Raw genomic sequence first — 27,141 nt, forward strand, 5'->3', positions numbered from 1 at the left:
GTTTTCCTGCATAGCAGTAAAAGTGTCAGTGATAGAGAGAACTAACACTTAAGGGAAATGGCAGGACCATTAACTAGCTTAAGCCACATGTCTAGTAATCTTAACCCTTATGTAAGATGTTTTAACAAGAACTAGCGTAAGGAAGGGTCAAGATGATCCTTCGCTCTGCTTGCATTTTTGTAACCAATCACAAGATAAGGAGGTAGTAAATCAGAATGGAATGAACACGGAGGATTCTCTGCTAATTAGGAACCGGTCTGAGTAAGTTTTGTGGTGAAGGTGAAAAGTGCACAGTGAGGAAGACGTACGGCCTTCATCCCTAAGACCCCGGCCCACGACCACCAAGAGGCACTGCGCGTGCGCAGCTGAGAGGAGCTAAAGGCGGAGACAATGGAAATGAACTCATTGTAATAAGACCACCTTTCCGCAGAAAGATCATGAATATGTATAGGCGCTTTTTGAATATGTCACATTTTGTTGTATAAAATTCAAAGGGCATTGCCACAAGGTGCGCATGATTTTGGTGGGATGACCCCCCCGTGCTGCCCAGCGCTGAATAAACATACCGACTTTACAACTTTCCCAGTTGTGGAGTCTGATTTTCCGCACATCATGAGGAAATGCTATATTGAAGAATGCAGTTTATTACCTCTTTCTTACACAAGCATACTTGGCAAGTCCACTGTTTTGGTGACAGGTTGCCACATTCGTAAGTGATTCACAGTTCCATATTTTTAAATCAATTATACAGTACCAGAGTTGCTAAATATAGCAGTACAAAGAAAAGTCCATTTGCTTTTAGACTCTACAACTTAATCATTATATCTAAATTTCCCAATCAACCAGACAAGCTGATATCTTGTTCTATGTCTATATGTTCTATGATATATACAAGGATTGACCCTGATGGCACTTGCTCCTCTTTTGTTTGGAGGTATAGACAAGGGTCAGTGTGAACTTTGTAAAACATCCAAGAACTGTGCAAAAGGAGCGTGTGTGTGTAGGTCTACTGCATAGAAAATAAAAGGTTAAAAACGCATTTGTTTTTATGGTTTCCACTACAATGGAGATGCTATGGCAATCCTTGTACAGCATTCACAATCTTTTTCTCAGTTATTATTAAGATAATAAATAATAAAAATTCAGAGATGTGCAAGAATGTTATCCTATCAAAATAACTGTCTTGAAAGACAATTATCATACAGCTTATGTTCTCTAGTCACCTTTCCCAAGGGAAGAATGATTTCTTGCTCTCCATAGTATATCTCCCATTTACCAGATTAAGTTATTAACAAGTTATTAAACTTATTTCATTTCACTCTCACCTATCCTTCTGTTCTCCCACCGCTCCTTGGAGGTATTAAAAAGAAACAAGATTCACAGTGAAAAAGAAAATACACACTCTGAAACACCCTGAAATGTAAGGAAAAAACTATAACAGTACTTGCTAGGAAGCAGTACACAAGAGGTGCAATTTGCACCATGTAGCTTGACATGTCCTGAGAGACATGGAATTTTTGGAACATTTTAAAGTTGTCAATAGACAGTTACTGTCAGCAGGCAGCACTTACCACAATACAGAACCACAGGATTTTAACAAACATTAAAAGGTAACAAAGATATGTCTTTTAGACTATACATATAATATACATATATATTTTTACTCTCATATAAAGATACACGCACACACATATAGTTAATAGACAGAGATGCCTCATTTCACGAACAAAGTCAGTCATCCTAGAGTACTTAGTACTTACTCATCCTGAAATACTCAGCATCTCTAGATTGCATTTAATACAGAGAGAAAACACACCTCTGAAGACCTCCAGAGGCAGACACAGATTACTTATTTTAACTGCCTATCTCTTTCTACCAAATATATACGCAACTGTGAGAAAACACTAGCTATTTGATCTGTTTGCATCCAGTCCACCTCTTCTAGGCCAAGGCATCCATCCTCGACAGACTTCGAAAAGAGGCAGGTGACAACAGTGGCCAAGTCCACGACACCTGCTCCCCTCTGTACACCCCCCAGCAATCCCCTTCACGCTTTCTGCGTAACTGCTGAGACATCTGCCCAGTGGACAAAGTAGCAGGAGAGGTAACTGCACTGCTAGCTGCACAGCCCAGCCTCCCCTAAATGGAAAGATTTGGGGGTGAAGGCTGGGATAGGCATGCTGTCATACAGTAATTTAGATTGGAAAGGACCTTCAGGAGGGCTCCAGACCAAACTCCTGCTCAAAGCAGGGTCAAAACTGAATTCAGACCAGATATAATGTCTTATGTTCCTAGAGTTCAAACCCCATCTTTTTTATGGTTTCTGAATCTGAAATCATTTAGCTTGAATTCTAGTTAGCAACGGCAGCAAGTCTTCAAAAATGAGTGGTATGTTCAACAGCATATTTTTCCACAAATAACTACTTCAAGGTTAAACAAGGTTTTAAATCTAAATAATACCATAAACCACAGAATATTCTCTCTCAATTGTACTTCTTTACATAAAAAGAAATGAAAGACAAAAGTACTAAAGCATGTACTTCAGAATATATGAAGTGTATAACATACATAAAATATATATAATTTAAAGTATATGCTTTAAAAAATATTTGTTTAAAAGCAAATGATGAAAGCAAGCCAGTGGGAGAACTAATTAGTGTTACGTGTGTATTTGGGAAGGATGGCTTGCTCCTGCAACAGGAACTACTCATACTTGTTTCACAAAAAAAATTTGAAACTGTAATTCTCAAGCAGCCCATCCCTCTATAGGGAGGATGTATCATCACTGGGGTACAGAGGCAGGGTCCTTTCTTTGGGTCAGTGCTTCTTGAGTTCCTTTCTACCCTGTAAAATGGCATTGCTGGGAGAGTGAAAAGTGCCAGTGTCCCACATGAGCCTCTGAACTGGTGTGTCAAGCACTCTCCTGGACTGGTAGGTGATACAATTTGAATCTTTCCAAGCTGCGAAGGGCCTAGAACCCACATCCTGAATAACTGCTTAGATTGTACCCAAGGGAAGCACAATCTTGTGCAAAGGCATGCGTGCATCCCTGTGTTTCAGGGAGAACTCACCAGTGGGGGAGATGTACACTGCATGCATGCTGACTGAGCCTCTCAGGACATAAAAGCAACAGAAATGTAGTTTCTGGGTCCTGATTTCACTTAACTTCACTTAAATGTCCCTTAAATCCCCTTCTTGTGAAGACTGAGAAATCTTGGGATTGCACAAGTATGTTATCTAGATAGCTAAGGGGGGTTTTGTGCATTTTTTTTTCCTGGGGGTGGGGGAAACAAGAAGGTGTTAAAACACCAAGACAGAGAGTATAGCCCTCACTTAAGGAATGGACAGTTGATTACTGAGCTCTACAGAGTCCACAGCCCTAGGTCAGCAAAGCAATACAACATATTACACTACTACGGTGCAAAAAAGAGAGCTAAAACACAGAAGTTGGAAGGAAGGATAAAGGCAGAACAGAGGGAGGGAGAGATTTCTTTGCACATTTTACCAATGAACTCCTGATCATGACACCCATTGACAGCTGTGTTAGGCAGGCTAAATGGCAAAGCTCCCAGAAGCAGAGAGCGACTGCAACTTGTTTTTAACATTAGACAGCCTAAATTTCAAAAAATGAAGGCTTTAGGACCCCAGAGTCAACTTTGCTGCCCATTTTATGACTGTAGGCAGTTGTTTTCATTCTGCTAATCATTTTAGCTTCACAGGTTAAAAAACAAGAGAGTCACCAAAAGGAAAACTTCCTAAGCCTGTACAAAGTTACCATCCTGTCCAATCAAGTGCTCATTAAGGCCATAAGTACACATTCATAAACAAATGACTGTAGGGCTTTGTCCTCAACACGTGAGTTCTATATCCCTTTCTATCACATACAACCTCATATTACCACTATTTCTCACACCTTCCCAGCACCTAACCAATTCCTGCCTTAACTTATGCCTTATTAATTCAGAAAAAACTGAATAGTATGCAGGGTGATTGATAAAAGGCAATCCCACCACCAGCCCAAATAACTATTAATTTATCAGATAGCTTCCTATTGTGCATCAGAGTAACTGTCACTCAACCTCCAATTTTTTTAAAAATTATTTTTAGAAACTCATAGAATTTTTTAGAAACTGAAAAGCTTACAAAACTAGATCCCAAAAATGAACCTCAAAAACAAACTACCCAAGTATTTCTATTGGAACAAGCCAGAGAAAATGGTGGTTGGAAAATACTGGAATAACAAAATCTCTCTTTGTAGCACTCTAGGCAATAATTTTGCATTTTAGTATTGTCCAAATAGAGAACTTCGAGAGGTACACCAAGTTTACAATTCAAATGAAAGCTTCTTACTAAATCAGTTTCTTACTCTTTCTCAAATATAATTTTTTAAAAGTTATAAATTCCAAAAGCAATGCACTTTCTAATCACCTGTATGATTTACTACTCCTTCTTTGAAATCATGAAAGCATAGGGAGAAACTAAAAAAAAACCAGGTAACTTATTACATGCATAAACTAATCTAAGATGAAAATCAAGAAAAGTATGAACAAGTTTGGAAACAAAAAGCAGGAAGCCTTACCTTGAAAAGCAGCTGCATTACGAGATATTAAAAATTTTAATGTAGCGCTTGATGTTTGAAGCACTTGCTGTATATCTTGCTTTGCTGCCATCTGGTATCTTTCTTCCATCTTTTTGGTGCAGCATGTTGGATTTTTAGAAGTACAAACCTGGAGATCGACCCCTAGAGAAAGAGATAATTACATCGATTACTACAAAACAGAAGTACACACTACACAAATACTGAGAAAACAGTTACTTTTTTTTTTTATTATACACAGGTATAGACACATAAAAGATATACCCAAAGTTTTAAAGACATCTGGTCTTGTTAAACAAAAAATAGAAGGGGATACTAACTAAAATTCTGTGGGAAAAGAACACTTATTACAGTTAATTAATGTAATATTATATAATTTCCCTGACACTGTAATCTTATTCCAACTTGACTATTGCTAAGTAACATTGGTAAAATACATTGAATATGCATTGTACATCATTGTAGATGCCCCTCCCTGGAAGTGTTCAAGGCCAGGTTGGATGGGGCTTTGCGCAACGTGGTCTAGTGGAGGGTGTCCCTGCCCATGGCAGGGGGGTTGGAACTAGATGATCTTTGAGATCCCTTCCAACCCAAACCATTCTATGGTTCTATGATCATCTAGAATACTGAACTGCTGGGCCAGCTCGTAGCTAGCACTCTTGTTCTTCTCTAAATCTTGAACTGGAAAGAGCTAACTACTGCTAAATATTAGCAGTATTTACTGCTAATAAATACCAGTGTAAAGCCCATTCCTGACAGGTTTATAATGAATACTTTCATATGTCCTAAGTTCCAGTCTAACCTCTCTTACTGTGTCTTTCTCTAATGTCTAACATTCCCATGCATCTGTCAATTCACTACTTCACTAACAGGTCAGAAAATGTTCCTAGAAAGGAATACCTTTTCAAATTTTGAGCACGCTGAAATTCAAGAGGGGCAATTCAGCACTGTATAACAGCTGTCTTGAGTCATATTTTTTTTATAACCAGAACATAATCAAGCATGAAAATACCATATTCACTTCCTTGTTATCATGTGGTATTTAAAATCTTTTTTACATTGTATCTAAATAATGCTTTCTGAAATGATGAAACAAGAAAGATGTGAGAATTTAAATTACACTATTTATTACATAAATTACACATTTATTACTTTTACATAAATTTAATGGTCCAATCTAAATTCTGTTCTCAGATACACTGTGTCACTGACAGATATCACAAGACTTCTAGCAAACCTAGTGAGAAACTTTTTAATCTGCTCTGTAGACTAAATTCTAATTCTGTGGTTGTGCGTATATGCATCATTCTTTTCTTCTTAACAGGTAAAAAAGGAAGATTGCAATCAGAACAAAAAAGTAAGAAATTCAAAAATCAAAACTTAAATCCACATTGCCCTTGCCTCTATAGTCACTCTTACACCACCTCTTTGTACTTAACCTTTTATTTCCTACCACTAAACCCACAAGATTTAACGTTCCTTTTAAATGTTTTTTTTCCTCTATTTTTCTCTGATAAATCATTCTAAGGTAGTATGAATATAGTTATGGGGAAAGGGAGGCCTTAAACATTTTGCACCCTAAATGTTTCCTTAGTTATCTTATGTGAACTGTTTTAAATCATTTATTCCAGAAAGCTAAGAAAGAAAAGTAAAGCAACTGAGGGGTGGATTGTAGCATTCTGGAAGAATGGCAAAAAGTTTAAATTCATTATATCAAACTTCTGTCCCTTTGTCTATGTGTTGGTTGAAGCAATCTTAATGAAGGTATTCCTGGCCCTGGAACTTCATTTCAGCTACACAATAGGAAAAAATGTTGTTATTTACATACAGCAATCCCAACTCTGAAGCAGGAACACACTGTGTCATATTTAGACAGGTAGAAAAGATCCAGAAGATTCCTTAGAAATCACATTTAGAAAAGCACGAGACCAAAATGAATAAGTAAATGGTACAGACCATTAAAAGAAAGGGTGTTATCTGAGTCCTGGATGAGCACTCATGTCTACAACACTACACAGAAGTAATTTGATTCCCATGACAAATGAACAAATTTGCCTTCGTAATTATAGATAATATGGTCTCAGATTTGCTGAACATTTCCTTCTGGCATCAGTGGTTTCCATCTTCACAATTTGTGGTCCCTCCATTCAAAAGCAGGTGTGACAGAGGATACATTTGAACCTTCATGATTAAATAGTACAGAATTTCTCTTAATTTTTAAAGGATCTTTTCTGCTTCGTGTTTTAGGTCATATGATACAAGTTTTCAGGCAAAAATAATTCATTTTAATGAGAAGTGCTGCTCAGGAATTGATATAATTCCACATTTATGAAGACAAAAGTTTGACTCCATATACACAAGAACCATTTACTGCCCATGGTAAAAAATGTGTGCCATTTCACAGCCATAAGCAGCAGTAAATATCATTATGCTAAAGAAAAAGCAGTAGATACTTTAAGAAATCCTACTACCATATAGAATTCACAAATCTGAGACTGCCTTCACGGTAGTATGCAAAAGGAAGAATGTAACCTCTGGATGTGAAAATGAACTAAGGCAAGCGATATCCGGGTAAATCCCTTTGAAGTGGTTTCCAGCAGCAGTTTAACACAGAATGATTAGCACACCTACAAGCCACAGTCCAGGAAGCTGAACACCTTCGCTATCACAAGAGAAAGTTAAAACTCTGTTCTAATGCAGGTATGAATCACTGAGCTTCTGTGAGTATTAAGAAATTTTATTTCTTAAGTGTTATGCTATTGCTACAAGATATCTTCTTCCTCCTACAGCTTGATGTTTTTGAAGGCTGTTTATCCCCATCACTTCTCTAAAAACAGAATTTCCATGTTCTTCAGTAGGTACATTTTTACAATTTACAAACTAAGTAATTTGTCCTGGCCGGCTGCCTTTACAAATCTCTTGCTGTGTGAAAACTTTAATATTCTATCCTCCAATATTCCAATTCAGCCAAAGCTGCAGAATTAAGGTGGTCTATTAAATTATCTATTTATTAGCTACTCTGGTATTTGTTATGCATGCCAAAGAAAGTGCTTAGTGTCAGAGCCAGCCTTTAACAAAGTTGCTTGCCTCCAAGCAACATTACTGAGCATCTTAAAATAATGTTTATTATGAGTATTAAAAATACAGTTCATCAGTGCTCTACAACCTCAGAATCCACATAACTACCTATCTACAGCCTCCCTCTCCTCCATCTCCACTGCACGCCCCGTGTTTCCCCAAGCCAGATTTCAGTCCTCTGACCCCAATGACTCCAGCCTCCCAGTCCATACCAGCTCTCCAAACTGAGCCCCCTGCACTGCTGACCATCCCCACCCTCCCACATTCCCAGTCCTAGGCACCACCACTCCACCCCCAAAATACTCTTCTCCTCTCATCCCACTTCTCCTCAAAAAATAATGGCATGCCCTGCAACAGTCCAGATCGCAGCCCAGGATAAAACAAAGCTGGCGTAGGAACCGCTACATCCCGCAAGAGCGTGGCATAACGCAGATGAGCTGCTCTGTGCACGGGCTCCTCTGCGGAGGGCAACTGCTGCAGCGCAGCTACAACTCAGGAAAAAGCGGGGAAGGAGCAGCAGCGCGAAGGGACAAAGTCACGGGACCGCAGGCAACCACTTCAGGTGTTTGTGCTCAAGGCTGGCCATATCTAGGATTTAAAACAGGCAAAGCCGGAACGTGAACTACATGAAAGGTTTTTTTCCTCAACCTGTAGCTGTAGCTCTTACGACACTTAAACAAGCGTCAGATCTTTTTATCAGGGCAGTGGTGATGGCTTCAGCAAACTTTGGTTCTGGAAAGAGAACAGATTAGTGGTGCACGACTCAAATCAAGAAATGTAAGGATTAAAGCTATGTTAATACTACCTGTTCCAGAGGTGAGTTATGCTGCATGTATATAAAACACATATAACTTCAGGTGCAATAACTAATGCAAAACATGTTTAAGTTGACATTGTTTAGGGAAATAAAACACTGCAAGTTTTCTATTAATCCTTTTAAATGCTCTTGCTTGTGATTAGATACATTTGCTGTCATACTGACTACTAATTAATTTAAATATTAGCTATAGTAAATAAGAATTTAAAAATAACATGCTGTTAAAACAGCAAGCAGCAAACTGGACTAATATACCACCCACCTACAAACAAATTACAGAAATGACAAATAAGCCTTCAGCAATATTTACTCATTATACCAGAAGGGTCTAACCACAGGTATGACACACAGATCTCTCTCTCCCTTTTTTTTTTTTTAATTCTCAAAGAGTTTATCAGACAAAGAATATCATGGTATGAGAAAAACCAAGGTATAGCCTGTAGTACGCCAGCAGCAATACACCTGACAAAAGGAGAAAAAAATGTTTATACTGATAGCAATATTCACAGTATTGCATTACAACAGCCTTTTTTTTCCTTTTTGGTTACTGAATATTATCTCCTGCTTGTAACAAAAACCAACTCGCTACTGTCGAAAAAAGGCAGGAGCTATCTAATCATGTAACAGACACTGTAAAACAGAGGAACCATGTTATTAAGTTGTTTGCACACGTTTCAATGCCATGCCAATTTCAAACTTACTGTATTCTTTATTCCCCTACATATGTTCTTTAGGTTCTTTTCTGGAAAGGGTTTATTTATGTTTATTTAAAAATAAAATTTAAAATAATTTGTTTTAATTATTTGTGCATGTACTTTCTCCTTATGAACCTTCAAATAAATCAGCAGAGAGCTCAGAAAGAATTAGCCATGCAACCAGATCTATTAGTGTTTGTCTATTGGTCTCACGTTGACAAACCAAGCAGTTTTACAATTCTTTGCAGTACTTGTTTTTTCTTAAAACTCCAATTCTGCCGTTCCAGGAAAGTCTTTTATCTTCATAAAGAAGTTTCTAGCCAGCGTGACTTATGAAGAAAGAGCACGGGGGGGGGGAGGGGGGAGACAGAGGTCACTTGTGATACTACAAATCTAAGACAGATTTTTGAACCCACATGCATGAGTTTTGAGGTGTCTGGTACATCATTATTAATACTGCTGGTCAAACTTGCACTTGGTAACTAATGTATCCATTAACTTAAGCACAGCTGAATTGGGACTCCACAATGGAAATATCCTATTAAGAGAATATTTTTGTCCTGTAAGATGGCCTCAAGAAACAGAAGCTGAACAGTTAGGCACAAATTCACCATTTCATCAATTTATCTAATCAGACTAACATCTGGATTAAAGTATAAACTCCTGTGTTGGTGAACCTCTAGGGCTATTAGAAATTCTACTGTGTGATAAGTGTTAAACTCACATCTGATCTTGCCCAAAGCCCATCTTTGTCAAGAAACATGTCCAGCACCTACTCCAGAGACTGACACCGAAGCCCACTCAGAACAACCCTGAGCTTGGCTTTCCCTCAAAGCTGCATCAGTTACAAATTATTTCAATTCTAGATATCCAGAAGATAACCCACTGGTCCTATACTATTTTAAAAACGGTCTCTCCACTCTTCCTGCAAAGTACTCCTTCAGTTAACAATTAGCACTGAGATTCCTCATGACGGCTTTGGCTTCCAAACACTTTCATTCTAGCAGACGCTGAAAGCAATCATTCTCAACAAGCTTCTCTCACTTCCAATTTCACAAAGCAGCCGGAGAACCCTGATTCACTCATCTCATGTACCTCTCTCTCATAAATATTTAATATAATCATATATTTATATAAAAATACAAATATGTATTTTCTAGCACAATTGTCAGTAATTTTCCTATTTCTTGATTTCATACTTTTTAAACTTAATATGCCTAACCATCTTTATTTTATTCTTAATCACAGAAAATTGTAAGTACAATTATAAGAGCCCAACAAATCTGTCTGAACAAGAAACACAAGAGTAGTTTAAACTAGAATTAAATGACAAAGAGAAGGATAAATTAATCTAGATTAATTTTACTAAGCATTGTCTACATTAGGATTTTCTTGTGTTCTTCCTCACAAGCAGAAAATATGATTATGAAGAAAACAGAACTATGCAGCATCACACTGAAGACTCACGCACTCCGCTACACTTTTCACAACTCACTTCTCTGCAGTGATGGAGTGTCTAATACACATCGGACATCCAGTGGTGAACTTCTGCAAAAATGTCTGTATATTAACATGGAATACATTTTCAAGGCCACAGAATTAATGAAGCACAGAAAGGCTTAAAAGCAGAAAAAATTTGAAGGTTTGACTGTTAATTTGCAGGTGGAATATAATGAATACATTCACATCTGTTTTTCAGGGCTAGTTTAGCTATTTTAGCACTGTTGAAGTGAAAATCATTAAAAATCAGAAGGATAATTAAAAAATTTAAACTAAACACTTTTATTAACATTGTCAACAAGAATTTAGATTTTCTAGCTGTTCTCAGGGGAACATACACGGAGATCAATCACAATCTTTATTGACGATAATTTTAAACTAGGTCTGTGACCTTAAATATTAGTCTGAAATATCAAGTATATGTTTTTTAGAGCATCACAGAAGTGTTTCCATGGTATTGAAAGTATTACAAACAACTGTCTGACTTTCTCAATAACATATGCCATTGGTTTGTTAAATGAGGAAGTGAGGTTTGTAAATGACTGAAGTTTGATCCAATTAGAGCAAGGACAATGCCTTTCCTTCGCTTCTCTTCACTTATGACATCTGTAAACATGCTCTGCTTTTTTTTTTTCTGTTCTGTAGGGTTTTTTGGTGTGTATGTGGGGGGGGGGGGAAATCAGCTGTATGAGACTGGCAGTTAGCTAAATTGCTTCAACTGTTACTGAAGAGCCAGAGTAAAATTTTTGGCTTGCTGCCCCTTGGAGAAAAGGATGGCAGCAGCCACAAGGCAAGAAGGACAACACAACAAAAAACAACTAATGAAGCAACCCTTCAAAGTACACAGAGTGCTCACATGAAGCTGGTAATTCGTAACTTGATGCAACTGCTGCTTTTTTTCCCTGTTTTGAGTTGTGTGCAGAAGGGCAATGCACAGTAATCAGAGCACATCAGCAGAGAAAAGGGGCTCCTGAATTCCAACCTTGTCAGCACCACAGTGGTGGGATCTCATGGTAATTTCATTTGTGATTTTTTCTTCAGGAAGTGCAAATTCTGTTAGGTAATTACTGAGCTGAGCTCTCTCTGGGCCTGGGCACATCTTAGCAATAGCACTTGCCAGATACGGCATCCTCACAGGCGTGCTGGCTGTGCCTCAGCTCCACGCTGAGCTCCGGGCACTTGATGTGCCCCTCCAGCACAGGGGTAAGAAGATTCACCCACGCAGGCTATGAGGGAGCTGGGGCAGACACCAGCCTGTGGATGAACAGAACTGCAGGGTCCTGCCATGCAGTTTTCACACAGCCTATTTCCCCTCTCTCCTTGTGTAATTTCAGGAATACTGTACACTTTGGTTTAGTTGTTATTGCAGTGAAGATTAATTCACTGATGTTAAAAAGGTGAAAGTGCTATAGCTGTTTAGCTTCTAGCATTGATTAAAGTCAGTGACTTTAAATAAACATAGAGGTATCATGCTTTGTCCCGAACCTCTTCCCTGAAAACATAAAATGTTAAACCATATATCTTCCTGATTGGCTTTAGGCTCTAGATTTCCTGATCAAAACTGATTTTTCTCGGTTTTGACATTCATTTGAGAACACATTTATCACAGAAAAGTCATTATGTTTAACTCAATTCTATTCCTAGTGCAGAATAAAAAGAGGAAAAAAAAAAAAGAATGCCATGTTTTCCTGATGCTGTCCTCAATTGTAACATACACCATTTTGTTTTACTAACAACACAAAAGCATTCACATTTTACAGGGCTGAATCAGATTGGTTAATAAACTTTTAGAGAGTTTTTTTTCTTTTAATTAAAAGGTATAGATTTCTTGAAACTGCAATTTTTCTCAGCTTTTACCTAAAAGAGAAAAAGCAAAGCACAATTTAGGCAATACGTGACGTTATAATGTAATACAGCTTATGATTATTTAAAATTAATTTCATTTATTGCTTTTCCTGTAACCTATTTATTAATTTAAATATGTGACCATTCACCATTCCTGCTGGGTGGTCAGGCTACACCAGTGCGTCGCCCACCCTTCTCCTGAGATGCTGCTGGCTCCAATCGCTCCCCTAGGCTTTCACTCTGCTTCCCTGAGCCCACTGCCTCATCACTGCAGTCTATCCTATCTTCTTAATAAACCCTTTTCTCTTAACTAACTTTCACATATGATCTCACTGTCTGTCCTATTTGTGAGTGCTCCAAGGTCTACATGCCAGCAACTGGAGAGATCAGGGATTATGTGCACGCTTAGGTGGGAGAGGTCTAAATGCCAGAAACAACAAAGACCTCAACCTGTTTATATTTCCCTGGTGAATTTAATCCTCTGTGTGCTTACACTAGCATATTTCAAACCGGAATAGCCATTGAGTAGGAGGAGGCCTGCCTCTGCAAAGACTCAGCATGTGAGCCAGCGGTGAGTAAGGAGGCCCAGAATCCAGGCATGGGTATTGGGGAGATGGAGAGCCATTGCTAATACTCAAGGGATCTGCAACTGTGAAGGAGCTTGTGAGACAAATGTGTGAGTACACACATCTGTTCACTAGCAAACATCAAGCTGGACTAACTTGGAGAGGAGAGCAGGAGGAGACTGGCATAGCAGTTAAGGGGAATCAGTCATGGATATTACACTGGGAGGCCGCAATGCTGACATTCAAGGGATCCACGAATGGTGGGTGTGCTTATGATTTGGAGGAGGAGGGTGTGTTTTCACTAGTGAATTCTCAGAGTGCACCCACCTGGGCTTCAGCCACCTGGAGGAATTTCCAGGAGCAGCATCTGCTGGATTGGGCAGTTCCTATAACATCCTTAACACTGGGAAACAAACAGGCAAAGCTGGAGGTCTGCACATGCCCACAAGAACCAGACACAGTGGGAGTAACCAACACGGTAACACAGCTTGAGTGACCACTGTGCAGCAATGGACGGATACAGGCTTGTTAGGAAAGATAAGCAGGGAAGAACAGAGGCTGCTCTTCATGTTAAGGAACAGGTTGAAGGTATGGAGCGGACAAGCTGGTTGATGGCATGTGGTGACCCAGGATCAAAGAAGAGTCCAGTGAGGAGGACATTGCGGTATGAATTTGATACCATGCAGAGTCAGGATGAGAAAGTGGATTGAGTCTTCTTTAAAGCAAGATCCTGGTTCTTACGAGAGATTTTAAACCTCACAACAACTGCTGGAAGTAGAACACGGAAGCATGCAAGCAAACCTGGAGATTTCTGGAGCAGACTGGGGACAAGCACAGATGCTAGATGGATCAACCAGGTATGGCACTCTTCTGGACTAAAACTAACAGAGAAGGAGGGAAGGTAATTAGTGGCAGCCTTGGCTGTACTACCCATGAAATAGTGCAGATCAAGATCCCAAGGGGTATGAGGAAGGAGTACTAACCCTGGACTTCAGGTGAGCTGACCTGCTTATACAGGGAACTTTCATTACTGAGCTTCACTGCAAAAAGGATGTAAATGGGAGGTGAAGACATGGGCAGGTTATAAGGGACAATATAGAAACATTGCCCAGGTGTGGTAGAATGGTGTTAGGAAAGCCAAAGCTCAACTACAGTTGAAAATGGCAAGAGATATCAAGGGCAAGAGCTTGTCCTACTATGTGAACAACAGAAGAACAAACTAGAAACAGTGGGCCTGCGACTGAAAAGGGTGGGTGATTAGTGTCCATGAATGCAGATAAGGCTGAGGTACTCAGTTCCTTCCTTGCCTCAGTATTCACCAACAAGCCTAGGCCTCTGTGCCTAGAGACAACAGTTAAGTAGGAAAGGAGCCAGCATTAGTGCAAGAGGATTAGGTGTGGGATCTGTTGTGAAATCTTGGCACATACAAGCTCATAGGACCAGGTGAGATGTATCCAAAGGTGCTGATAGAGCTGTTTCAAGTCATTGTGAGACCACTCCCTATTATTTTTGAAAGGCAGTTAACCTAGTGCAACTCCTCAATGATTGAAAAAAAAGTAAATGTTGCACCTATCTTCAAAAGAGCAAGAACATAATTGAGGGAACTGCAGGCCAGTTGGTCTCACTTTGTTACCTGTGTACAGGTCTGATAATCCAGTGTTAGACTTCTACATGGACAGAATTATTTCTAGGTTTGGAAACAAGGTTTGGAAAGTCTGCCTTTTACAATATGACATAATCTTTAGAAGAACAGGACTATTTCAGTTGGAAGCCACCTACAACAATCATCTAGTCTAACTGCCTGACTACTTCAGGGATGACTAGAAGTTAAAGCCTGTTGTTAAGGGCATTGTCCAAATGCCCCTTAAACACTGACAGGCTTGGGGCATCGACCACCTCTCTAGGAAGCCTGTTCCAGGCTTTGACCCCTCCTTTGCAGTAAAGAAATGCTTCTTCATGTCCAGTCTGAACCTCCCCTGGTGCAGCTTTGAACCATCTCCATATATCTTGGCACTGGATACCAGGGAGAAGAGCTCAGCACCTCCCTCTCCACTGCCCCTCCTCAGGAAGCTGTAGAGAGCAATGAGGTCACCCCTCAGCCTCCTTTTCTCCAAACTAGACAAGCCCAAAGTCCTCAGCCACACCTCACAGGACATGCCTTCCAGCCCTTCCACCAGCTCTGTTGCCCTCCTCTGGATGCCCTCAAGGACCTCCACATCCTTCTTAAACTGTGGGGCCCAGAACTGCACGCAGCACTCCAGGTGAGGCCGCACCAACGCTGAGTACAGCAGGACAATCAACTCTCTTGACCGGCTGGTTATGCCATGTTTGGTGCCCCCCAGGGTGCGGTTTGCCCTCTTGGCTGCCAGGGCACGCTGCTGGCTCCTGTTGAGCTGCTGCCAACCAGCACCCCCAGGTCCCTTTCTGCAGGGCTGCTCTCCAGCCACTCCTCTCCCAATTTATACTTGTGCCCAGCATTACTTTGTCCTAGGTGCAGAGTCTGGCATTTGGACTTGTTAAATGCCATGCCATTGATAATTGCCCAATGCTACCATCTATCTAGATCCCTCTGCAAGACCTCCTGTCCCTCAAGAGGGTCAACAGCACCTCCCAGTTTGGTATCATTAGCAAACTTGCTAATGGTGCATTCAACTCCTGCATCCTGATCGTTGATAATGTATTGAATAGGACTGGCCCTAGGACTGAGCTCTGAGGAACACCGCTGGTGATCAGTCACCAGCCAGATGCAGCCCCATTCACTACAGCCCTTTGAGCTCTGCCCTTCAGTCAGTTCTTCACCCAATGCACCATGGACCTGCTTATCCTACAGCGGTACCATTTGTCCAGAAGGATGCTGTGAGCAACTGTATCAAAAGCCTTACTAAAATCCAGAAAAACCGCTGCGTTCCCTTCATCCACTAGGTGGGTGAACTTATCATAGAAGGATATCAAATATAAATGGGACTTTCCTTTTGTGAACCCATGTTGACTGTGCCTGATGATTGCATTACTCTTTGAATACCTTTCAATAGTACTCAGTATAATCTTCTCCAGGAACTGAGGTTAGACTAGCAGGTCTGCAAGTTCCCTGGGTCTTCCCTCACACTCTTCTTGTAAATTGGAATAACACTGGCTAGCTTGCAGTCAGCAAGGACCTCCCCATACTCCCAAGACCTTCGGTAGATGATTGAGAGAGGTCCTGCCATAACATCTGCTACCTCCTTCAGCACTCTGGGATGAATCCATCAGGCCCCATGGACTTGTGAACATTCAGCTGCAACAGCTGGTCCCTTCACAATTTCAGTGTCCACAAAAGGAGAGTCACTGTTCCCACACTCCCTGGTCCTCTGACTCAGGAAACTGGGCAGCCCAAGGTCTGTCAATATTATCAAAGACTGAGGCAAAAAACACATTGAATGCCTCTGCTTCTTCTTCATCCTTATTAGTCAGATGACCATCTTCAACAAGTATCAATCCAATATTTTCTTTAGACCTCCTCTTGCTATTAACATACTTTAAAAAGCCCTTCTTGTTGTCTGCAACAACACTGACCAGCTTCAACTCTGTGAACCACAGAGTTGGTTCATCTCTGCAATCTTCCTGCAAAGCCTCACCTCACTTCCAGAGATCATACACTTTCCTTCTTCCTCTTGAGCTCCACGAGGAGTTCCCTGTTCAACCAAGCTGGTCTTCTGCCCCGCTTGATTGACTTACAACACAGTGGAATTGCCTGCTCCTGTGCTTCTATAAGGTGGTTCTTTAAGACCAACCAGCACTTGTGGACTTCTAAGCCCTCAAAAGCAGATTCCCAGGGAACTCTGCTAAGTAGCTGCCTGAATAGCTTAAAGTTTGCTCTCCTGAAGTCCAGGGTAGGAACGCTGCTGTCCTTCTTTCTCACTACACTGACAATTTTAAACTCAACCATTTCATGTCGCCAAGACAGCTGCCTGCCATCACATCCCCCACAAGTCCTTCTCTATTCACAATCAGCAAGTCTAGAAGGGCATCTTTCCTTGTTGGCTCAGTGACTGCTTGTGACAAGAAGTTATCTCCTACAAACTTTAAGAATTTCCAAGACCTGCTTGTCACAGCACTATGATACTCCCACAGTTGAAATCTCCCATAAGGACAAGGGCTACCGATCGTGAAATTTCTCCTAATTGCCTACAGAATAACTCATCAGTGCTTACATCCTGGCTGGGTGATGGGTAGTAGACACTCACTACAGCATCTCCTTTGTTTTCCATCCCCCTAATCCTCACCAGGAGGCTCTCAACCACATCATCACTAACTGTAAGGGCTGTACAATCAAACCTCTCCCTTACGTATAGCGCAACACCTTTACAATTCACACTACTCCAGACAATACTACAGTGGATGAGTACTAAGATCTCCAATAAACTGTTATTACACAGTCTAGTTACTCAATAATTTAAGTAAAAATAATTCTGAAAAGGCTAATAAAGGAAAACTCCCAAATATATATAGTTTGCTTCTTTTACATCACTATAGTCTTACAGTTTTCTGATAAGTGACCCATTAAAAAGACATCATACGATTTTGTGCATTACAGAAATCTCCCCAGTACAACTGCTCAATCTTCAAACTTCAACACAGCTTGTATAATGAGCCCAAATACCAGGAGGAGACGTACAATTATTCCCAATGAAGAATATAGCTGTAGCAGGTCTGGAAAGGGTTTTGTTTTGTTTTACAACGTATTTGAAAACAGTAAAAAAAAATCACCTCATGACCATGTATATAAGATGACCTACCTTACCCTCCAAATCCTAGCAGATAGTAACTACATATAAATGCCCTCCCTCTGCCTGGAACTGAAAACGTACAAGAGAAAACTTCCAAAGTGTTATTATCAAGTTGCCTAAAATGCAAATAACATTGTGTTGCATATAGCCTCATTTTAGTCAATGGCATTGTTGTGTAATAAACCATAATTTCATGATCAGTTGACATGTGTCTCTTTCACAAGTAAATAGTGCTTCATTTCTTAGAAGCAATGATCTCCTTTTCCCTATGAGGTTCAGAAAAGCAGATCTTGCATAACACCTTTGTGTTATTTTTCCAATATGTACGACTTTTCAACTACTACATTTTAGTTATTAACAAATAATATACACAGCATCTGATCACATGCAATCCCATGTGTATACAGATGTAATATTTGTTTAGTATTAAAATTACATAACCTAAGGATTAGCTCTATTACCCAAACTGTGCTTAGTATTAGAAACTAATGTTAGGTGTTACTTAGCTTTCAAATCTTCTGCACTTTGCCTCCTGTAAAGCAGAAGCTAATATGAGATTTTATCTAGGCTGATTATAGCTTCAAGACAACATTTAGACTCTTAGCAAAACTCTAAAATAATAATGAATATTTGTTTATAGTTTCAGCTGACTCTTCAACATTCTTTTATTCCCTTGATTTTATGGTAAATATTTTCTTAAAGCAGGATTTTTTTAATATGGATATAGTTCCCAACCCTACAGGAACTTTGTTTTATACTTTAAGACTGCTAATCACGTACATATAAAGTGCATTTTATTGACCTACTTCTGTTCCAGCTCATTAAACACAGCTGCTTTCAATAGTCAGGAAGAAGTAACCCAATACAACATGCAAAAGAACGCAACTGACTGAAAATGGAGTGGTTGCTCAAAATCCACAGAGTGGCTTGAAAGTTGTTCCTTTATAGAGCTACAGAAGAAGCAAAAGCTTATGGATAATGTTTCAGAAGAGGATATGTAAACCAGCAAGTGAGACAGGTCGTTCCATTTCAGTACAACCAATGTTAAAAACCCACACACTTATTTTCTACGTTTTCACATGTAAAAATCTTCCTATCTTCCACAAGAATTGTTTTGTCGATAACCAATTATTCTGAAATACACTGAGAAAACATTTTCTGCTCCAATAAGGAATACTGGCTCTTTTCAGTACCAAGTTCTGAAGGCTCTACGCTGCAATCTATTTTTTAGACAAGATCACAAGAGAGCAAGAAGTGAAATAACTTAGCCTGTAATAAATACATATTAACATAAACAGTTATAGTATAGGAAAGGTTTTACAACTGAAAACAGTCTAGATGGGTGTAGAAAAGACAATTCAGCAAGAATAAAATGTAATTATTCTGAGGTATAGGTTTACCTATCTCCAGAAGATCCAGAACCGATTTTAAACTTTCATTCATGGTCTCAACCATACAAATCCATATTTTCAGTACCCTGAGGTAAACAAGTGCTGACAAGATGAGGACGTTAATTGCCAGGAAGAGGAAAATACCAGATGTGTGGTAAATTTCTGCCTGTCTACTTACACAAATACTTTCACGAGATCAAAACCAGAGTCTGAAAAATCCCAAAACAGACCTACGATTTTCAGGATAAAGAGTCATTTAAAAGCCAGCACTGAAATGCCATAGGGCCTGGAAGCAACTGTTCACACCAGTGGTTTATTGCAAAATGATTTGCAACCTGCATCAGATATCAGTCCTTCTCATGCTCACCCATTAATATCTATTAACTCATTTCTGTTACAAGTGCCACTCCAGTCTTAGCATTAATCACCCTCATTATGACTGCTGTGAAGTACTTCAGCATTGCTAAATAAAAGAGGCAGAGATCAGCCTCAAGCACCTGGCCCTGACTGTCCACACTATTGAACTCACCTCACCTCTTCCCGTGGCTCTGTTCAGAAGGCACCAGTATCTCTCTCAGCTGCACTTCTAGAGATGGTGCATTTCACAGAATGGCAGGGGTTGGAAGGGACCTCTGGAGATCATCTAGGCCAACTCCCCTGCCAAAGCAGGATCACCCAGAGCAGGGTGCACAGTATCGTATCCAGGCAGGTTTTGAATATCTCCAGAAATGGAGACTCCACAACCTCTGTGGGAAAGCTGTTCCAGTGCTCGGTCACCCTCAAAGTAAAGAAGTTTTTCCTCCTGTTGAGATGGAACTTCCTGTGTTCCGGTTTGTGCCCATTGCCCCTTGTCCTGTCAATGGGCTCCACTGAAGAGTCTGGCCCCATCCTCTTGACATCCACTCTGTAGGTATTTGTAAATATTGATGAGATCCCCTCTCAGTCTTCTCTTCTCCAGGCTAAACAGACCCAGCTCTCTCAGCCTTTCCTCATACGAGAGATGCTCCAGTCTCCTAATCATCTTTGTAGCCCTCCGCTGGACTCTGTCAAGTAGTTCCCTGTCTCTCTTGAACTGGGGAGCCCAGAACTGGACACAGTACTCCAGATGTGGCCTCACCAGGGCAGAGTAGAGGGGCAGGATAACCTCCCTCAACCTGCTGGCCACTCTCTTCTTACTGCACCCCAGGACACCATTGGCCTTCTTGGCCACAAGGGCACACTGCTGGCTTCCAGAGGACACTGGATGCAACACATAGTATAGGTTTAGCTTCTTCCTAACATCCTCGAAGATCCTCCTCCTACTAGCAGGCACCCTAGCAAGGTACAGGTATCCCTCCATGCACCCATGCTGCAGCTCACCACACAAAACCTGCATTCACGTTGCACTACACTCGCTGCCTGCAAAAAGTCTTCCTATTTTTAAGACTGCTTGAATTGTGGGGGGGTAAAAAATCCACGGTGCCTTGGCATTACAAGAGCATTGTATTTGATCTAGAGAAGACTCAAGGGCAAACTCCATCAAGTGAGGACAGTCAGTCCTTTCTAGAGGATACCAGCCTTAAGCAATGTAGACATGAGCCAATCTATTCCACTTGCCATGAGAACCAGGAGTTGGTGCCCTGTCCTCTATTTAGCAGAATGGACGCCGCCTTTCAGGTCATCCCAGCCACACCAAGTCCTACAGCTACTGCGCACTGCTGACTTCCCAGAGAAGTGGGAAATACAGGAGATGATAGAGATGGGGAAGCTGATACATAGTTGAGCCCATTTTTTGGTTGGTTTTTATCTCAAAATGTTTTAAGAATTGTTTCACAGCGATCATTTTGTGGATCCAGAGGTGAAAAACTACTTGCATTCAGGAACTAACAGTATATGTTCACACACACACAAAATCATGTTGTAGGCAACAGTCCTTGCACAAACAGATATAATGAACATCAGTAACTGATATGAGAGAGTCACTCGCTTTTTTGTCTCTGCCTAAATCCTTTTCTGGAGATCTGAAAGTCAGTTAGACAAATAGTTAGAAGTGCCCCTGCCTGCACACACCAAAAAGAAAAAAAATTTCTTGATTTGACTTCACACAGAACCAAAACCCAAATTACCTGAATGTATATCATACTAGAAACCCAAATTAATATTCAAATATGATCTTGGAGTTGCATCAAAGTAATCTGATCTGGATTTTAAACTGACTTCTGTTGTTACTTTAAAATGAATTAGCAAGAATGTTTTAACTTGAATTAACAAAAGTATTACATACCAACTTATTCTGAGATTACCTCATCATGCAAGCATAGTTTGTCTCATTTATTCAATTTCATATGTATCATGATTCTTTATCGAAAAGCCTTTGCAACAAAATTTATACTAATCACAGAGTCTTCACTTTTTTTTATGCTTCTTGTTCTCACAACTGTACACATGACCTCCCAAAGGTTGCTGAAAAGAAGCCTACACTGATTCCTGAAAATATCTGGTATTTTTCCATATGACAGAGATATTTTTGCTATTTTAAAGATACGTGAACTACATAAAATAACTGCAAAACTAATTATATAAAATACTTTTTTTTTTGAGCTAACATACATTCAAAATACAAACACGTGGCATCCCTGAATGAAACAGAATTACAATTTGCATCATTTACTGATATTAGGCTGCTTAGTTCTTATTACCACTAAGAAGAGGGAAAAATAAAATTGTGAATGCTACAGTCTTTTCTTTTAATATACACAATGAAAACAAGGTGAATATAAGTCAACTTCTTCCCTATAATTTTGTTGACTGTAGAGATAGCCTTCCACTGTACACAAATCCACACACCAACTAACATTCCCACTTTTGTTCAGCTAGCGATCCTTCTCCATGTAAAAGGTGTGATTAAGACATTTAAAACAGTGTCCTTATACAAGCTAGGTCTAAAGCACCACTAAAATGAATAAATGTAGGCAATACAGCAGAGGCTCTGAAGTCAACACCTAACTCGAGTCGCTCCTTGATGCCGCTGGCTGCGCTGACCATGCGGCGCGGCTGCCCACAGGGAGCACCTGAGATGCCAGAGGTATCCCACCCGCCGCACACTGCTGCTCCAGAAAGACGCGAGTCTCCCAGAGGTACCGCATCTGCCAGCCCCACGGGGATATTCCAGGCACTCTAGGGAAACTCAAATGGTGCCAGACACCTACATTTAAGCAACCAAATTAAACCTTTTAAAGGCAGCTTTGACATCTATTTTCAAAGTGGACACCTACAGAAAGTGTGTTCATGTGTGCATTACACACAAACACATTTCTAAATGCCATCAGAAAAGGTTTTAAAATATTTTTCACTTCTTGCCTCAGAAGAAGGCTTAATATAGAAGATCAGTAGCAAAACTGACATTTCTTTCCTCTTCACATTGTTTCCAGACTATGAATATCTTTAATCACACCTAAACCTTCTAAAATACTCATTTAATCCCCATTTTCCTGTCATCTCCAATTCTGAATAGATTTTACAGTTCGCAATTATTTGTTTCGTGTACTTCTGAGATCAAAGCTACTCAGAGTGAGAACTCTGATGCTTATACCAGGCTTCGTGAGGCCTGGTGTCTTCCAGGCTGCCCGCAGCAATGCAACTCCTTCAAAGAGTGAAAGGCTGCTGACCAGGCAGCTGTACCGCACCTCCTGCTGACTGCTGCTTGCAGGGGCAGCAGCAGAGAAAAAAAATTTATTTTATTGCTCTTATAATTCAAAAATGCCTTTTGCTTCAGGAACAGGAAATACAGAAAAATCAAAAGAAAAATGTTATAAAACTATTATAGGGGAAGGGAGGAAATGAGAGAGCAGGGCAGAAGAAACATTTGTAAGGCACCGTAGTTCTTTCCTCTTGAGGCAATGCGTTTCCTCTCTATCCCCAGTCAAAAGCATGGTATCAAAATAAATGACAATGGCTGAGAAAGTGTAATAGTTACACTAGACTACAGAATGAGAACATGGATAAACTGATACCATATCATTCATACTGAAGTTATTCACACAGATAATCAGCACAAAAAATTTAACTCTCTGACAGGACTTTGACTAAGATTTCACTTTCCAGACATCTTCATTTGCACAATACCTATCTAATAAGGCTTTCCAATTAAAGTGTTTATTTTCTTTTTAGTGAAGACAATAATAAAATCTTTAGCTATGGACAATGTAAGAAGACAATGCACGTTGTCAAATGTACTGGTAACCTAAATATAGTACTTTGATTTGTAAACTGCACGCTGCAATATTAAATGTGTTAAGTTTAGGATTATCTGTTACATTTAAAATTAGTGTCATTAAAAAGCTGTATTTTGAAGTGATTCCTTCAGGAATAAACATAGTATGCCTTATATCAATTTGCAGAGTTAATAAAAACTACAGAGATTATCTTAAAAAGGAAGAGGTTATTGATATTTTAAAGCGAGGAGCTTTCATTGCATTAAGAAATAATTAAGCATTTCAGCTTTCATTGCATTAAGAAGTAATTTTCTGTCAGGAAAACACTGACTCACGTTTACTAGTTAACTTGTCATGTAAACACAAACACACTTTACAGATATGTGTATTAAAAAAAAAAAAAAGTATTTTCCAACACTATATCCCTGACCATGAAAACATCTGTATTTAAATTTTGTGATTAGCACCACTGAAATCAACTGAGGTTCTCACAAGGCTGGAAACGAACCCCAAACCTAAGAAGGTACGTCTTCTTACATACATGCTTTGCAATATCATTTGGTATCTGCTTAAAAAAAAGTGTAATTGTTGATATAAATACTAGGATGTACTCAAATTGCTATTAAGACAATACTTTCCCAGGAATTTTATTCAGTTACAGCTATGGGCAGACACCCAGTAGAGAAAACGTGCAGATCCACCACTCGCAGCGGTGTAAATCATTCTCATTTCACGCAAGAGTAACTCCACCAGTCCGAGACGCAGCTCGGTGGCTCTCCCCTTCCTTCAGGGCTTGCTCTGGCACCGATGTACCTGTGCCGGCCCCCGGACGGCACTCAGCGGGGTGACCCGACACCCCCACCCCGGCTCCAGCTGGCTCGCTCTCCCCTGCGCCGCCCCCGATACGACATAGGCACGGGGATTTTAGGAGGGTGTCGGAGGGCTCCAGTTTTTGCATAGCCCGCACCCCGAGAAGAGCAATTTCTCTCTCGAATACGGAGCCAGACAAACACGCACACCCGCCATGAGAACGATCCCATCAACCCCCGATGCGGCTACGGAGCCAGGTCCGCCCGCCCGCTCCGCGGCCGCGGGCAGGCGCTGGCATGAGGACCCCGGCGGAGCCGGAGCTGCGGCCCCGCCGCCGGCACCACCCACTGATCACCGCCAGCGGCACCAAATTCAAACCCGCCGTCCCCGCTGCTCCTTGCGCCTTCCGTCCCCCGCAAGTTTTCCCTTACCTGCCCGCGGGGACTCCGGGATGCCTCTGAGGGGGCCGAGCTGCCGCAGCTGGAAAACTTTCCGGACGCCCTCGCAGCTCGGCGGCGGCTCCGCGCCCCTCGAAGCGGCGGCCAGGAGCAGGACGCCGAGGCTGAGGACGCCGAGGCTGAAGCTCTTCCCCCCCATGGCCCGCCGGCCGCCGCCAGCTGCCGCAGGGAGCGCGGCCGAGGCGCCCCCGAGCCGCCGCCAGACCCGCGTCCGCCGCCGCGGGGGTAGGCTGCCAGCACCGCCCGCCGCCCCCGCTGGGGCCCTCCCCCGGCTCGGCCCTCGCCTGCAGCCCACCCCAGCACGAAGAGGGGGCCCCCCCCCGGGCGTCGGGGGCGGCACCGGGAGGGCGCTGCCCACCGCCGGTGTCGCGGTGCGTTCACACACCGCCCCGTCGGGGCCTGGGGGCGGCCACGGCCCGCTTGGGGAGGGGAGAAGACCCCACGTACACCCGGGGTGGTGGGGGTGCGGCGTGGGGAGGAGAAACCTGCAGGGAAAGGAAGCAATGCATTGCTATGTAAGCAATAGCCCCCAAAAGCACGAAAAAATAAAAGAAAGATTTAAAATAATTCCTAGTGCTTTTAGGAACTATTCACACCTGGCAGTAACATACACAATTCAATTTGGCTTCAGATGCCAAATTTTTGCTTTTCTGACAAAAGTCTCCAAGAGTTCAGATATCTTCAAGATGTCATCAAAAGTTTCAGTTTTCTTAGGCAAAAGTGACAAAGGACCAGTTTACAAACCCCTCTCGTGTCTACAAGCCTAGGGCTGATGGCATCTGCCAGAGGAGCCAAGGAAGCAGCTGGGACTCATCAGGTTATCTTTTAAATAGTTTCCTTGATGCCAGAGTTAAGAATCCTCTCCATGCCTAAATTTAAATGTCACACCTTACCCCTTACAGCTGGAAATCATTCTCTGCCCGTTTTGAAGCCACTGGTGGTCATTGAGCACTGTACAGCACTAGTCTATCCCAGCTTTCACTTTAAAAAAAAAAATCTGTGGCAGCAATTTTAACACAATACTGCAAAAACAGTTCTAGGTGTGAGAAATCTATGCATCCATTTGAATACAGGTTACAAATTGACACATAAGTAATTAAAACTTGCACTAGAGATCAACCATTTCACTGCTGAGCAAAACAACAGAAGAATGGCATGACATTAACATTATCCAGTCTGAGTGACAGTGGAGAGGACTAGTGTTTCCCTTTTTTGAATCGTCTATACTCCTGGACTTGGCAACTTCCTTCTGTCAGCAAGTTCCAACATATATTATATGAAGCATCCTGTAACAGCATTTGTTCTCCTGTTCTCATACTGTTGATATATAAAGAGTGAACACAGCTGACAGGTTACAATCTTCTCAATACAGCAAAATACATTTTAGGCCATTCATGAGGAAGAAGGGAAAACAGAACAGGGAGTCTGTTATTTATTTTTACTGCAAATAAAAAGATTTGGTTTAGATAAAAAAAATAGAAATAACAAAAAATGCAATACCTTGCATGGAAGCTGGTAGTAGGCAGCAAATAGCTTCTCAGTCAGTAAAACACTCTTTCTTAAACAGATCACTTATTTTTAAATCTTGAAAAATATCACTGGGGAAAACAGCCCGAATGTGGGAGCTAGAGAACATCGGATCTTATTCAGCAACTTGAAGATGGTAGAGGAAGTTCTGGGTATCATGAAATGCCAACTTCAACACCTAGTACGATCAACTAGCACTAACAATAATCACATGAAAATAAAGTATTAGGAGACAGTGAAAAATGCTTGCAGGCTAAGAAATATAGACAAGTATTCCTACTTAAAAAAAAAAAAGTTTCTCATTTACCTCACAACCGTACAGAAGTTTGCCAACAGCAACAGATGTTGGAAAAACTCTCAAACCCCATGGCTTTAATATGGAACGGTTCTTCATCCTGTCTTCCACTAGTAGCAATTCAAAGAAACCTCTACGCTCCATTTCTACAGGCTAAGGGAAATGAGAGCTTTTTGGTAAGAAATTGAATATGCATCTTTAAACTAGCTCTTTCAAGATGAAGAAGATTCTAGTTTAGTCCAAAAGGTGGGGTTGGGTTTTTTGTTTGTTTGTTGTGGAATTTGGGGACTTTTTTTTTTTAAGTAACTTTAGCATAGGGACTGTGAAGGAAATAATTAACTTGGGCTCAATTATGAAATTGAATTTAATTTTCTTGCAGGTTTTATGCTTTGAAACTTCCCTGATTTTAGTGTTAAAATGTTTATTTTAGCTAACAGGTTTCATGAATCAAATATTCTGGAAAAGATTTCTGCATATTTGCAACTATATGCAGCAGAAAAGGACTTCTCTCATTTTAACATGAAGAAAAAAAATACATATATATATGAACTTGAGAGAACATTAACATTGGCTACAGATTTGTCTCTTTTCTTGACAAAAGCC

At 40.8% G+C, this 27,141-nt stretch overlaps 1 protein-coding gene across 4 annotated transcripts in view; it reads right to left on the reverse strand.

Moving 5' to 3' along the window:
- Window positions 1-24,948, reverse strand: part of GPC5 (glypican 5) — a 791,319-nt gene extending 766,371 nt beyond the window's left edge. For 3 of the 4 annotated variants that reach the window (XM_075741505.1, XM_075741501.1, XM_075741508.1), the window contains exons 1-2: window positions 24,690-24,948; window positions 4,580-4,741 (exon numbers count right to left, since the gene is read on the reverse strand). In XM_075741505.1, the coding sequence (XP_075597620.1) occupies window positions 4,580-4,741; window positions 24,690-24,855 (328 nt within the window). In that variant the 5' untranslated portion in view covers window positions 24,856-24,948. The remainder of the gene's footprint in view (window positions 1-4,579; window positions 4,742-24,689) is intronic. The other variant, XM_075741513.1, reaches the window with a different exon arrangement.
- Window positions 24,949-27,141: the final 2,193 nt, after the last annotated feature.

This window comes from Balearica regulorum, chromosome 1 (genome assembly GCF_011004875.1).
Source record: "Balearica regulorum gibbericeps isolate bBalReg1 chromosome 1, bBalReg1.pri, whole genome shotgun sequence".
NCBI lineage: Eukaryota > Metazoa > Chordata > Aves > Gruiformes > Gruidae > Balearica > Balearica regulorum.